The sequence below is a fragment of the Brachycentrus maculatus genome, unplaced genomic scaffold, assembly GCF_059751285.1.
Source record: "Brachycentrus maculatus isolate JH-2025_06_01 unplaced genomic scaffold, ASM5975128v1 h1tg000326l, whole genome shotgun sequence".
In the NCBI taxonomy this organism is placed as follows: Eukaryota; Metazoa; Arthropoda; class Insecta; order Trichoptera; family Brachycentridae; genus Brachycentrus; species Brachycentrus maculatus.
The window spans coordinates 2,362,621-2,378,376 of NW_028281075.1; the positions used below are offsets into that span (position 1 = coordinate 2,362,621).

General features: G+C 32.3%; 2 protein-coding genes across 3 annotated transcripts; one reads left to right on the top strand and one right to left on the bottom strand.

The window, feature by feature from the left end:
- Positions 1-466: 466 nt before the first annotated feature.
- On the bottom strand, positions 467-9,631 carry LOC148304288 (protein KATNIP homolog). 2 transcript variants are annotated; one of them, XM_088268619.1, is made up of 14 exons: positions 9,297-9,631; positions 9,064-9,165; positions 8,035-8,150; positions 6,896-7,048; positions 4,968-5,407; positions 4,661-4,843; positions 3,744-3,881; positions 3,401-3,662; positions 3,077-3,307; positions 1,860-2,213; positions 1,631-1,778; positions 1,416-1,509; positions 1,160-1,275; positions 467-1,053 (listed from the first exon to the last, which is right to left on the bottom strand). In XM_088268619.1, the coding sequence occupies exons 1-14, from the start codon at positions 9,386-9,388 to the stop codon at positions 921-923; spliced, it is 2,562 nt and encodes an 853-aa protein (XP_088124745.1). In that variant the 5' UTR covers positions 9,389-9,631; the 3' UTR covers positions 467-920. The 2 variants fall into 2 exon arrangements, with proteins under 2 accessions (XP_088124745.1, XP_088124746.1); XM_088268620.1 differs by having other exon boundaries at positions 477-1,050.
- A 3,327-nt stretch (positions 9,632-12,958) lies between these two features.
- Positions 12,959-15,314, top strand: ArgRS (arginine--tRNA ligase-like protein). Its single transcript, XM_088268538.1, has one exon. The coding sequence runs from the start codon at positions 13,196-13,198 to the stop codon at positions 15,191-15,193; it is 1,998 nt and encodes a 665-aa protein (XP_088124664.1). The 5' UTR covers positions 12,959-13,195; the 3' UTR covers positions 15,194-15,314.
- Positions 15,315-15,756: the final 442 nt, after the last annotated feature.

Consider the following 15,756-nt stretch of genomic DNA (forward strand, 5'->3'; position numbering starts at 1 on the left):
AAATAATAAGATTGTAAATATTGAAATGTATGCCGAAAGCGTTGTCCCGACTGTTGACCGTTACAGTCGCTTTTCGTATTTACGTGGTGGTTAGCAGTATGGCAGTATGAGAAGTGAACGGCTCTCGGGCGGAAGCACACGATTCTCTCTCGGCATAGAATAATTTTAAAATAAACAAGCAAGTAAGCACTAGGAGCACCAAGGAACTAGCACAGTACCGGTCTTTACAAAGAACAATGGAGCTATCGCCAAGTACCGCTCTCTAGTGGCAAATATTTCCGAATGAAAGAGTTTTATTGCATCACCACACCTGTTCCATGCTTTCTTCTTAACCATCACAGAATAAGCAGTATTTATGATACTATTACCATCGGGACGTACTTCCTGCGCCACTGATGAAACAAACCCCCATGTAGTTTTCTACAGTCTTGCGTGGATTTGAAAAAATATATACGTACTTATATTACGTTTAAACTTTATTGTTGTATAAAGTAATACAAATATTTTTACTACACATATATTTGTACAATAACTTTAACTTAATTTATAAGGTAAAATAATATACATGTGACTTTAGTTTCAACACCATGATAAATGGTTCTAATGAATATATAATACTTCATTATGTCACATAATTACAACGACATTTTTAAAAAAATATGAATTTTTCTATTCAATGCAAAGGGTCTTTTTGCATTTTATTTTACACAGTTTCGAAAGCAGAAAATTATAACTTTTAAACATGATAATTAATTGTCAATTCATTTATCTATTTCTGTAACAAAAATCATCATCTTAAGAGGCAACCTGTGAGAAGGGCACTATGAGTAGATCGTGTAGCTATAAATACGCATCAGCCGGATGCCTGACAGTAACTTGTCACAGGTTCAGGGTTATCGAGGACTGCTCGAGGAGTTTCTTCATTGGGTTGACCTATTACGATGTGGTGGAGGTACAGCTCTCACGCTGGTTTGTGGGCGCTGTTTGGGATCCGCTTCGATGCATGCACCGACTGTTTCCCCGTACTGGTCCAACGCACTCTCTGATCTGCTGCTGTAGCGGAAATATAAATTGTATTTTCTCTGACAGTTTTTGCATATGATTTTTTCTTGACCGAGCAAAATTTTATAAAAAAAAACCTTTGGTGAAATTAATTTACCTAACAGATCCACTCTCTTCTGTTGAGCTAAAGTCAACGACTAATGGAATTATTGGCCCATATTTTGGAACGCACGGCAGTGTACCATTATATACGAGCAAATCATCTATTAAGATCTGGAAGACAAAATTAATATATACTCATGTAATGTTAATTGGTGCCTACTTTTATTTCTACAATACATTATGCAACTAATTTTTTTCTTATTAAAAAATATGTGAATATAATTTTATTTTCATTATAAAAAAAATCTCACGGCAAATTCATTAACTCCACGACTCGGAGTCTTCCCATAGTTCCATAGTTTAATACTAGACACATTCACTGGACAATCAAAGATTAGGTAAATTCTGTAACAAAGGAAACTACATGTTACAATAATATGGGACCGATAATTCATTTCATTCATTATAAATTTTATTAAGTAACTAAATTATCAAGGTAAACTTGCATAGAAAACTGATAAATAACCTGTTAAGAGTTGCGGGCAGAAGAGGAGCGAGCCACGAATGACGACCATCTCGTGAAGTATTGTTTCCATCGCACAGTCGAGCGGGTATTCTAGTATCGTTCGAAACACCTTCTAAGATATTCACACTAACAGGTTGAGCACAAACATCTGGAACAAATAGATTTGTTACTGCCATTTAATTCTGTTAAATACTTTTATTATCTTTATTTGTAATCTTTAATAACATACTTGACTCTGTTATATGTACTCTGCTTCCTTCTACATCTATTATTTCAATTCCATTCAAGCCGACGTAGTATGGGTCACCCCAAGTTGAAAATATGACAAATTCAAATACGAATCCTGATGTTACAGTTTTGTTTAGTGTAGTTTCCAATAAGGTATTTGTATTAATTGGTTGTGAACTGTCATCAATGGATGCTAGTAAAATTTCTTGAACAAAGTCATAGTTAATATTTCCCGGTGCTCTTCGTAATACAAGTAGATTCTGATTTATAACTTTGTCATCTACAAAAATTTGTATTTCTCTTGCTCCAGAAAAAGATGACTCTAGATTACTATTGTAATTCCATATTCTTATACCTTTATAAAAAATAAAGACATTATTTAAATTATTTAGGTATTAGTGTTGTATTGTAGTGTATTACAAAATAATACAATACAACACTACATGTATCATGATACAAAATACAACATGACTATATCAGTTACAAAGACTAAGAGCGTGGTGTTCTCTCGGATCCTGGTGGGATGTAGCGTGACTGTGGATGGCGTCTTAGTGAAACAGGTGGAAAAGTTCAAATAACTGGATGTGAAACTGTGTGGTTAAACAGATCTATGGTGTGAAGTGATGGGGCAATAAACAAGGCAAGTCATCTCAGGATGCCTGAAAAATTCTATAAGGAACAACCCTTATTGTGAAGATCGGCAGCAAAATTAAAGTATATAAAAGTTGTGTGCGACCCATCATGACAAATGGGATCGAATGCAGAGTGGACACCGCAGTAACAAAACACTTGTTACATGTACTTTCCAACACTGAAATAAGTAAATTACGGACGATTAAGAGCTTATTTGTAAGATTAATTCGTTTGATAGTCCAGGAAAGTTGATCTAGGCAGAGAGTAGGTTAGGTTCATAGTACATATTATCAGATCTGTGTACAGACCGCTGTGTACAAAACATAGCCACACTGAAGAGCTTACATCTCATGCATGTGTTTAAAAAAAATCGCACGTGACATCTATATATGTGAAAGTGTAGGTTGTGTACATCTCCAAAATTTGGGAAATTTTGAATTTTACATTACAAATATATATTGAAATTCATCGTTCTTGTATTCATTTGGAAATTCGGTTCATTGTAGCATCTACTGCAATCGAGAAATTCTGAAAAACAACTGTTTTTATAAATATTTATTAAATGTTTCTGAATAATATATCTACCTGTTATAATATAATCGTCTTCGAGAAGAATTACAATGTGAATTGTTGTATCTTTTTGTTTATAGTCGCAGCGCCACATTTGCTTGGAATCGACAGTGATATTATTTCCATTAAATAGTTCATCACAAGGAATTGTAAGATTATTTTGGGACTTTAATTCTTCTGTTTGTGATGCATAACTAAAGCTAGTTTTAATGTTTACATCACCTTCGAAATTAAAAATTTGTATTCCTGAAATTCAATAAACATTTTACATTTAATAGCCAATATTTAATAGCAAAATTCTGTGCATATACAGTTTTATATTTTAATTTATTGTTTTACCTGTCAACCCTAAAAAATATCTGTGTCCCCAATTAGAATGTATAATTATATCAATTTTTTTCCCTGTGTATTTATGAATGGGGGAATGAGGATTCGAGTTGTCCAACAGATGATCGGAGTCATTTTTCAAGTCATTTCCTGTGAGAGGTCTCTTATCTAGTGATATTGGAGGAGGATTTGAAGTTGCAATGATGGATTTAAAAGATGGATCATTTCTATATATTTGTTCCAATATTGATTCGTTTGTTGTAAAAAGGATTGTCTAGAAAAAAATATAGATTATTTAATATTATCTATCGATGGTCTTATGTTACAAATAATTCCCATTTATATATGTACTCACATCTCCGAACATACTCGGCATTCCAGTCAATTCTCCACTGGCCTGAGCAATTTCTCCAAAAAACACCTGAATCTGATCTAAAAATATCTTAACTAACCTCACTCCTCTTGTAGTATCTATTCTTGATTTATTGTAATTCTGGAAATAAGAAAGGTATTAAATTCACTAAAGTATGTTGTTATTTGGTTTCGGGCATACCACAAATACATGTTTTTATATTAGGTGAGGCAAATTAAAAATATTTTGATAGTTTTCCAGTTGGAAACAGTGAGAATGCAGTGATCTTTGGAAAGAAAACTACAAACTGATTTGTTTATCAAATTATCATAAAAAATCCTTCCCCATTATTTAATGATAGCAAAACACCCTTGAGGTAAAATTTTATGAAAACAACGCTATATAAAATTGTCTTTTGCCACAAAAATATGGGATAACTTTTATTTCTGTGGATTTGTACTCGGTGAAGATCAAATTTCCCCTATTACCTGTGTTATACATATTCTTTTACATTACCATGTATAAAGTCATGGAACCTCACTGGGCTCAGAACACCAAAATACTTAGCTCTGAGAATCTGAGAGTCCAAAGTGAATTTAGGCTTGATTTAGTAAAGAATGTGGAAATTAGGCAACAGGTGCTGTAACCAATGGTCACAACTGTCGCCAAGAAAAGGAAATTCAGTTGGGTAGGCCATGTACTCTGCATGCTTCCCAAGAACTGACAACAAGCTTGCCTCTTTTACAAGGCAGTTCATATCACCAGGAACGTCAATTGCTAACAATTCGTCGGCAATTCTTGTTTAAACTACGAGACATGGATCTGACTCGGGCAGACTAGAGGTGTTGCATATGTTCCACACGGAGAGCGGTTATAGATTAAGGAAAATTAAGTTTCTAGGTGATGATGATAGTACTTACCCATATTCTTAGAAGGGCTAATCGTTCACTTTGACAGAAAAGTAAATTGATAATGTAAGGGGAATTATTTGGCATTTTTGATATCCAAAGATGTCTTTCATCTCTCGTTCTGGTTCTGCCATCCAAGAGAGTTTTCACTGAGCCATATCTTTTTTCGCTGATTTCATCGGGTTCCGTCCACAGCTTCAACATAACATCTGATCATTACTGAATTGTCTATCACACATAATATATAATTAAGCAAAATATGAGGATATCACTACATGAAAACTTATGCTTTATTCAAACTATACATAATGAAATCTACCTTTTCTATCTTTACAACATCGCCTTGGTAATTAAATATTTCAAGTCCATTCAACCCTATGTAGTTTTGGTCACCCCATGTACTGTATATCCTGAACTCCAGTAGTCTTCCCTGAGGTAATTCTGGGATGATGAAAATATATTTTTCTTTAACAGCCTTTGAATTACTTTCACTAGACAATACTTTTTTATTGATAATTTCCGTTGAATTCTTCATTTCTATTTTCTTATTACTTGATTTAATAAGTGTTTTTGATTTATTTAAACTCGGTTGACTTTGGGACAGTAAATTCTTGGATAATCTCAAATTTAACATAGATGCACTTTCTGCAGTTTTCTGTTTTTCTGCATTACTTCTAGGATGTTTATTGTGACTTATAGAGTTAGTTTGATAAGAAATATTATCACATTGATTTCTTAACGTCGAATCCTTGGAATGTGCTGTGGGAAATCGCAAATATTACATTATTTTTCTGATTTATAAAACGAATGAGTGTGTGACTTAATTTTATATTTTTATTTTACATACAAACAATATTTTTAACATATCAAAAGCTTTGACATATACAAAATATTTTGAATACACAAACACTGTACATATTTAGATCTCGAGGATTGTACCAAAATATATTATAAATGTCTCACAGCAACAAAGTAGTTTATTAAAAGGAAATGTGGAGGCCTTGGACATTCAGCAATCTGATCATATTTGAACGTTCACTTGATTTTTGGAACTTGTAAATATATTTGGATATATCACCTGTAACTTGCATGTATTCCATATGCCATTAGGCAAGAATACTATTAGATTGTTCATGTTAATAAATCAATCAATATAAGAATAAAGAGTTTAATAATATTTGAGGCGTCTTCTAGTGCAGTGCTCTGCAACCTTTTCTCACCTACGACACACTAAAATTCTTCCTAGTATTCCGCGGTACACGAAAAGCTAAAGTATATAGACCATTGAAAAATTATTTAATTGCAGTAATTATTATCCGCCTCCATAGTGTTATGGTCAGCACGCTCAGCTACTGTTCTGGAGGTCCCGGGTTTGATTTCCAGGGGGGGGGGGGCAAATAAATATAAATGATTTTTTCAGTCTAGTATTTATTCAATACTACCCTGGCCTGGTACCCGAAGCGGAGGGCTAATCACCTTTCCTTCATGTGTCAACCATCAAGATAACACTGCGTTTATAAGATACAGTGCTCTATGCATCATTGGGGTGCGGATAAGGGTTGAGAGAGAGAGAATTATTATATCCTACATTTTGAAAAACAGACAATATTATGAAAAATAGTTTGTCATAGTGTATTAAATACATAATGAAAAATTGTAAAATGTCATATACATTGAATTTGATGTCATATACATTGAATTTGATCGCGGCACACTTGTATCCAGCTCATGGCACACCAGTGTGCCACGGCACACCGGTTGCGGAGCACTGTTCTAGTATATGTTAATAATTTGGAAAGAAAGACATGTACTACCAAAAATGATTATTGCTATAAAAGAAAACTTCACAATAATCTAGCCAGATGTTGCTTTTAACTTTCTCGTATATAAATGTATGTATTCTTTAAAAAATGTGATTTTGATGTAAAAAAATAATGATAGTAAAAAAAAAACATTAGCAGAATGGTGAATGTTACAAAAGTACATATACATTTATAACATATAAAAGTGATTCCCTTCCCATATAATTCTCTGTTAAACATCTAAATCTCAATATATAAAAATATAAACATAAAATGATTATTTATAATATGGACAGATCTTATTGAATCAGATCACAAGGGTGAAAATGTTTTTAATATAATGAATTTTGATTTGTATAATATTTGGAAAAAATAAATGCTGCCTTTATTGTAGTTAATCACTTTTAACATTATTAAAATGCCAATATCATTGTTAAAATCTTACAGCAGGGAAAAATGTCTTCATCATCCAAGTAATCCAACAATTCCTGAGATGCCTTGGGTGGACCCAAAGCAGCATCCAATAGTTGTTGACTGAATATTTCATCACTCTTTAAAGAATCACTGTCCTTTTTTTGCCAAATGGCTGATTTTATAACTGAAAATGCGGAATATTATTAAGTCAGCAGGGAATATACTACTGTTATAAGATTTGTAACCATAAATTATACATTTTGCATCCATTTAATTATCGCTGTTGATGTCATGGATATATTATGACATGTTTGTAAGTGAGGACCATTTACTGACCAATACACTTCACTATCCAATTGTTAGAATACAATTTGGTTAGTTCATAGGGACTGGCTGATATACCAAAAAAATTGTATTTATTCTCAATCATTCATAACTACATAGCTAAAGGAGCATATTTTAATCTGGTGATAGGGAACTTTACATTTTTTTAAACGATAAATATTTATCTTGTTATTCAATTAACAAATATTTTAACTTAACACAATATTTATGGGCCAAAGTAGACTTTCATTAAAAACAAATGAATATAGGGTGGAGTGGGCTCGAACCTAGAATCTCTCACTCAGAGTCTGCAAATATTACTCGTGGGACCACATTCAAGTGAAATAATATGTATAATTCATATTATTTTATATACTTGTATTACACTTCTAAAATTGTACTAAAATATTTTAAAACATTGTGTCCATATTGAATTTGAATTTAATAGTACTTTCATGTAAATATTCCTTTAACCACTTCCCGGTTTCCCCCAGTGTGACTCAGGCAAAGAGTTGCATTGTATTGATGAGCCAGAGTGGTGCTCGGGAAAATCGTAATCTTCTAAATTCCGTAACTTCTCGATATTAGCATGAGCCAAATATATTTATGTATTTGTTTTTATTGACTAACCCAAGCAGTGTTTGGGCAGTCTTGTTTAAATATGTTTGGTGACGATTTCTTGCACCGGTGAGTTTTCTAACCAAAATTCTACTGTTAAGTGGAAAATACATAAAACATACTTCATTTATTACCAAATTTATGGGAATGTGTATATTGCTTTGAAAAAAAGGTTTGTTGTGGTTATGTTGGTAACACTGCATAGGATAAGATATTATAAACTTGTACCTCTTGGACGTTGCCTTTTCATATGATCTGCAGAGAGAGCTACGCCTGATGGACGTACTCTAACGGGTTCAGGAATACCTGCAATCGATCTTCTACGCTCCATTGGCCACTCCAATCTAATGATAATTTAATTTTATTAGGAAATGGATGAAATATTAATAATACTTACACACACACAAAAAAATAAAATAAATAATATATATATATATATATATATATATATATATATATATATATATATATATATATATATATATATATATATATATATATAAATATATATATATATATATATATATATATATATATATATATATATATGTATATATATATATATATATATATATATATATATATATATATATATATATATATATGTATATATATATATATATATATATATATATATATATATATATATATATATATATATATATATATATATATATATATACTATAAAAATCATAATTTATTTCATTTTCGGTTTTGGACCTTCTGAAGTTATGTGTCCATTTCTTATGCATATATTTATAAATATATATATATATATATATATATATATATATATATATATATATATATATATATATATATATATATATATATATATATATATATATATATATATATATATATATATATATATATATATATATATATATATATATATATATATATATATATATATATATATATATATATATATATATATATATATATATATATATATATATATATATATATATATATATATATATATATATATATATATATATATATATATATATATATATATATATATATATATATATATATATATATATATATATATATATATATATATATATATATATATATATATATATATATATATATATATATATATATATATATATTTATATATATATATTTATATATATATATTTATATATATATATATTTATAAATATATGCATAAGAAATGGACACATAACTTCAGAAGGTCCAAAACCGAAAATGAAATAAATTATGATTTTTTTAGTAAATACCTAATATTTTCGTATCCATCCATAAAACTAGAAGGTCCTTCATTAGTTGGGGAAACAAATCCGCTGCTGTCATCTTCGCTTAATTTGATATTTTCAACTTTACTGAAAAATAAACAAAAATTTATGATGCAAAAACATAAGTTTTATTGAATATATAATACAGTGTAGTCACAAATCAAATTTGATATTAAGTGTATTTCAAAATCCGATAAAGCATGCATTTATTTAGGTACCTTGAAACTTCAGTCCACGAAGGAACATATGGTGAGTGCGGATTTGGGGAAGACGAGTTTTTTATCATATCATATTGTTCTTCAGAAGTCATTGTGATATAAAGCGCTTTATAAATATTAATGATTAATGCATACAAGTATATCAAGAAAAATATATACAGCTAATGGAAATATTGACTCAACTAAGATTTTTTTTATAGAAGACATCGCTTCATACAGTTATAACTTAATTTCATTTAATGCCTATTTTATCCTATTGAATTAAAGTTAATTTTCAATACATAAAAAAATTCGATATGATAATAAATATGCACTTGAAATTTGTTTATACCGCGTTACTATAGCAATGAATGCTGCCAGTTAAAAAAATACATATTACGTATTACAATGCTTACACACGTGTAGTAGGTACTTAATTGTTTTGCAAGGATTTGATTGGTTAGCAATGAAAATGAAGTATAATTTTTCGACTAACTTATTTTGAACTGTATTTTTGTACCGAATTGATTTTAAATATCCATAAAAATATAAAACTGTCTGGTTAGGCCGTTTTTGTCTAACTGTCACATTATAAATTAATACCTCTCCTTGTCACTGGCCCAACTTGTCCAGTCCCTCTCGCACCTTAAAGATTTAAGAAAAAAATGCTTTTGTAACATTTGTTACCATTCTTTAGTACTCCCTGGCTTTAGTTTGATCCACCTGTTTACATCGCTAATCGAGTCTCGCCAAAGGGGTATTCGCTTAGCTTTGGTTCTATATACTTTTAAATCCGCTAATCGAATCTCGCTAAAAAATTGCTTACTGAATATTGAATACATTCGTGCTAAATCGATTAAATAGTAAATAAATTCAAGTTGCTGAGACGATACACTGCGGTGAGGAATGAACTGAAGGACATTGCGGTGAGGAATTTCGGAGCCTACAACGGTTCTCTTGAGAGAAATGAGATCTACGCAAAAGGCAGTTCCTTGTTCTTTATCATTAATCCCATATCTGCGCTGTGACAAAAAAAATCTACTGCGCGAACCAGCTCACGCACCGCCACTGTATGATATTATTTTAGTTTCGCTGAAAATCGTCATGGAAGTAGGTATAATATATACTTTTTAGCCTTACTGCATACGTTATGATTTTAACCATGTAACTAACCACCACGCCACTTTCGCTGGGGTAGGATATAACGCTACACCACTCTATCTTTGCAAACATTCTTTGCCTCTTCCACATTCACATATCTCCTCAAACACATCATCTTTCATAACCTGACCACATTTAAGTATTTGAAAAACTTGATCACACCGTTTTTAAATCACAAAAACAATCTGTAAAAAGGTATTTCTCTCCAGCAGTGTCTTATTTAAAAAGGAATTTCCAATTCCAAATTCAGATGATGTTTACATCACATAAATGTAAAATACCAGCTTTAGCTGGTCAGGTGATGGAACCTAGCCATTATTCGCGCGCGAGCATTGGGAATTCTGAATACATTAACCATACAAAAACTACGCACCGAGAACGAGGTCGTTATGTACAAGGGGATTATGATAACCAATATTCCGAACATGGATTTTTAATATAAATTCCATCATAAAATCTTTGGGTTCCATGCATTCGAAAAAAGGAAAACGCCGGTGATAAATTCGTGTATGCGGCAGGCTATATCCAGTTTTGCCAACTGTTATCAGCTACAGTGCCACGGCTGCCACCAGCTGCCACGCTTGGGCTCACCGGCTTGTCATCAGCTGTCACGTTCTGCCGCCGCACAGTGGGGTATATTGGCGATCTGGGCGGCCAATATTATTTTTCGTTCTAAATCGATTCCAAATATGCCTTTTGACTAATTCATTGTATTATATGGAGATATTTTTTACTTATCAGTAAAAAAAAAAAAATTTTTTTTTAATAAATGCAAATCGTAGTAAATAATTTAAAAAATATTAGTCCGAGAAAGATGGCCATGGTTCCTCGTCCGGACACAGTTCTTCTTCCGCTTTTAATATAAGCGATTTCTTCATTTGTTATTTTTTTTGTTTCCTTCATAAATCGTATTCTTATTGGACGACAATAACGTGGTGAAGAAGGAATTGGGTTTTGCCAAATAACCTTATTATTCAAGGAACAAATAAGTTGTAGGGGCACAAACGAACTCTTAAATATGTTTGCATCGGAGTCTGCATCATTTAAAAACGTTTGTTTATATTGAGCTTGTTGTGCTCCATCACAACCCCACTTGCACATTTAAACTAATGTTTCTCTTTCTTTTTTATTAAAATTTTGTAAACATTCTTCTAAATGTGTCAATAGTCGCGTGGTAGTGTGATCCATTAAACTCTGTAGGTTTACTTCGGCACAAGTTTCAGTTACTCTGTAAGCTTCCTTAGCAGGGTAACACTCGAGTTTTGCTTTTTGTAAGATACTGTAACACGGGTATAGTTTTTTTATGAGAACTCCTTACTATTTCATATTGCCTTCTCGAAAGATCGGCTTCAACAAAAATAGATAAAGCTTGTGATGGAGTCAATTGCGTTATCCGGGTATTTTTTTGCTGGCAACGAGAATACGCTTTCTTATATTTGGTAGCACGCTTAGGTGTACAGATAATTTCTTTCAACACCAAAGAAGCATCTCTCATCCCGCTTTCTCCTAACTTTGACCGAGTAGCATGGGTGAGCACATCTAATTCAATATGTTTGCGCAAATCTTCAGTTTTCCTTCTTTTGCTTCTCTGACTTGATTCACCAAACGACTTTGATGGTCGTCCTGATCGATTCATTACCCAAGGAATTGTAAAAGTTCCGTCAAGCCAATTTTCATTTTTTATCAAGAAAGTTTCCTCCTTTCTGAGTGCATTAGTCTATCTTCGTTTCATTTCAGACTTGAAATGCGAAAAATCGTTTTTAATTTTCATTGCACACTCGTCAGAAAAATTATCTAATTGTAAAAGGTACTTTTGCTAGTATTCTAATTTTTCATTCATTTTATTAGCATTTTGTTGCTGCATGATAGTAAATAACTGTTTTCTAGTCATTATTCTAACATCTACTGGTCCTAAAATAAAAATGTAACAATTTAAAGATAAAAAACTGTACGTAGTTCAGTTTTCATTATTGTACTGACTCATCTTAAAAGAGCGATTTCTTGCAAAAGAGCAAAATTCTGCAAAAAAAATTTCAATTTATATAAAGAAAGAGGGCTAAGCTATTTGATACAATCAAAATTATAGCCGGATAACACTCGGAAGCACAACTAAATATCCTTTATTTAAAAAAAAATGAAGGAAAAATCCATTTAAAGGCACTTATTTAAATTAGTTTTTTTTTTAGTAAATATGTTAGCTATTGCAACTTAAATCTATGTACAATACACTATCTTACCTGTTTGATCACAATCCATTATTTAATTGTATACGTGTAATACAAAAAAATAATAATAATCACTGAAATGTTTGCGTACTAAACGAACAGCGAAAGAGAAACACGTGCACTCACAATAACAACAACTTTGCGACTGACCATTAGACACGTGAGATGTGCGTGGGGGGGATACAATTATTGCATGTCATCAACAAAATACTCTATTTCATGTTGATATATTTTTCATACACCTGCGACAATGTTTTTAAAAGTGACTTTTGGCCGCCCAGATCGCTAATATACCCCACTGTGCGCCGTTCCGATTTTCTTCGTGGTGTCTCATTTGTCGCGATCACTAAGTTATTCGCAGTACATTCAGAGTATTTACAATTCCTTATCCATTGACATTTTTGTTGTGATTTATCTATAACATCTCGACCGTATCTCGCAATATCATAATCAAGTTGCATCACGCTGCAGTTCTTTCTCATCTGTCATCACAACACGTTTTCTTAATCAATTGCGTGTGAATGAAACATTATCATGGCAAATCAATCTTATCAAGCAATTGTTTTAACTACTGAAGAGATGGAGATTGAAGCGAAAAAAATTGAGGATGAATTGGATTTACTGCAGAACAACGATGCCAATTATAACCTGGACGACCCATTGATTGACAAGCTAGCTGCCGAAAATATTAAATTAAAACATCGACTGTCCATTTTGCGAAATGCGTACTCGGAAGAATCCAAGAAAATGAAACGAGGTGATTCCAACTCCGGAGTACCGAGCATTTTAGAAGAACTAGAGAAAATATTTTGTGACGCAATCCAAAGTGCTTATCCAGACTTACCGGATGCCCCGGTGGTTATATCTCTGTCTGGAAATAACATTAAATTTGGAGATTACCAGTGCAACTCGGCAATGCCAATTTCGCAACTCATTAAAGGCAAAGGTGTTAAATCCAATCCCAGAGAAGTAGCGGAGAAAATAGTCAAAAGTCTTAAAACTTCACAATTAGTAGAAAAGGTTGATATAGCGGGTGCGGGTTTTATTAACATTTATCTTAATCGCGACAATGCTGGTAATATTCTTAGTACTATTTTAAAGAACGGAGTTTCGCCGCCCCTGACACATTTGAAAGAAAAAATTATTGTTGATTTTTCTTCTCCCAATGTGGCTAAAGAAATGCATGTTGGTCATTTACGTTCAACCATAATCGGGGAAAGTATTTGCCGCTTGCTGGAGTTTTTGGGGCACGACGTTCTGCGTATTAACCATCTCGGGGATTGGGGAACCCAGTTTGGAATGCTTATTGCTCATTTACAAGATAAATTTCCTGATTACAAGGTACATTCTCCTCCGATATCTGATTTACAAATGTTCTACAAAGAGTCTAAGAAATTATTCGATGAAGATGAGGATTTTAAGAAACGAGCTTACGCTTGCGTCGTAGAGCTTCAAGCCATGAACCCGGATTATGTCCAAGCGTGGAAACACATATGCAACGTATCGCTTCAAGAGTTCGACAAGGTTTACGATCGCTTGCAAGTTAAGATTATTCCTAGGGGAGAGTCCTTTTACCAGAGTCGAATGGAAGCGGTGGTACGGGATCTCAAGGAGAAGAACCTTTTGGAGGAAGATGAAGGCCGCATGATTATGTGGGGAGACGAAAAAATACCTTTCACAGTAGTCAAATCCGACGGTGGCTTCACATACGACACCTCTGACCTCGCTTGTATTAAACAGCGAATTCAAGAAGAGAACGGCGACAGGTTAATATACGTCACGGACTCGGGCCAATCGACGCACTTTCAAATTTTATTTTCTTGCGCTAAAAAGGCTGGATATTTGAAAAAACAAAAGGCCGAACATATTGTATTTGGACCAGTTTTGGGAGAAGATCGTAAGAAGTTCAAAACGCGCTCTGGAGAATCAATCAAGTTAATAGATTTATTAGACGAAGGTTTAAAAAGATCGTTAGACAAGTTAATTGAAAAAGAAAGGCACAAACATTTAAATCCCGAAGAATTAAAGGCAGCCCAAGAAGCAGTAGCTTATGGCTGTATCAAGTATGCGGATCTTTGTCACAACAGAGTTAACGAATACGTATTTTCTTTTGATAAGATGCTCGATGATAAAGGAAATACCGCTGTTTATTTGCTGTACGCTTATACTCGCATTAAATCGATAGCTAGAAATGCTCAGTTGACCGAGAGTGAGCTGGAAAAAGGAAAACAAGAGTTGACCCCCTCGTTAAAACATGATAAGGAATGGAAATTGGGGAAAGTTTTGCTTCGGTTTTCTGAAGTTATACTTAAAATTGAGAAAGATTTATATTTTCACTCTTTATGCGAATATTTATATGAGATAGCTTCATGTTTTACTGAATTCTACGATGCCTGTTATTGCGTAGAAAAGGATTCTAATGGGAAGATTACAAAAATACATATAGATAGAATTTTACTCTGTGAGGTTACAGCGCTAGTCATGGAGAGATGTTTTAATATCCTAGGACTTTCACCAGTCTCCAAAATGTAATCTGTATATAACATTACAATAAGTTGTTTTTTTATTTGAGAGTTTTGTTTGCTGAGCGAAATGTAGATTCCTGTCTATACATATATTGTTTTTTCTGTAATAAAGTTCTGAATATTATACATTTTTATTTGTTTTGATGAATTCTAACATAACATTGTGTTCTAATGCCCGTTTACATCCATTATGCATACCTCACAACCGTTTGGTAGTTCATTATTTGCTTAATTTTAATGCTTAACTTTTCAGCACTACATACGAGGGCTGTCCGTAAAATAAGGTCTTTAATGATTTTTCATAGGGTAATAATGCTTATTTACGTTAATACATACATTTTTTGAAAGTTTGGGCTTTCTTCAATTTCTTAGAAATGTTGATCAATGCATTTTTACATGTGGCGTACCATCTTTTTTGTGCGTGTGTTGATTTATACTTATATTTATTTATATTTTATATTTTCATACATTGTTAATGCAATTAGACATTGTTCTTGAAGTTTCTTTTTTTTTTCTTAAAGGAATAACCCACAAAATGTGTAAGATCGCATAAAAACATTAAGTCATTCA

Bases quoted from the DNA above. Each gene is read 5' to 3' on its own strand.
- LOC148304288 (XM_088268619.1), bottom strand. From the start codon at position 9,388: ATGACTTCTGAAGAACAATATGATATGATAAAAAACTCGTCTTCCCCA. The intron at 5,408-6,895 runs GTAAGATTTTAA...GATTTCCCACAG, and splicing joins TGAAGACATTTTTCCCTGCT to CACATTCCAAGGATTCGACG. The intron at 3,663-3,743 runs GTGAGTACATAT...ATTTTTTTCTAG, and splicing joins TGCCGAGTATGTTCGGAGAT to ACAATCCTTTTTACAACAAA.
- ArgRS (XM_088268538.1), top strand. From the start codon at position 13,196: ATGGCAAATCAATCTTATCAAGCAATTGTTTTAACTACTGAAGAGATG.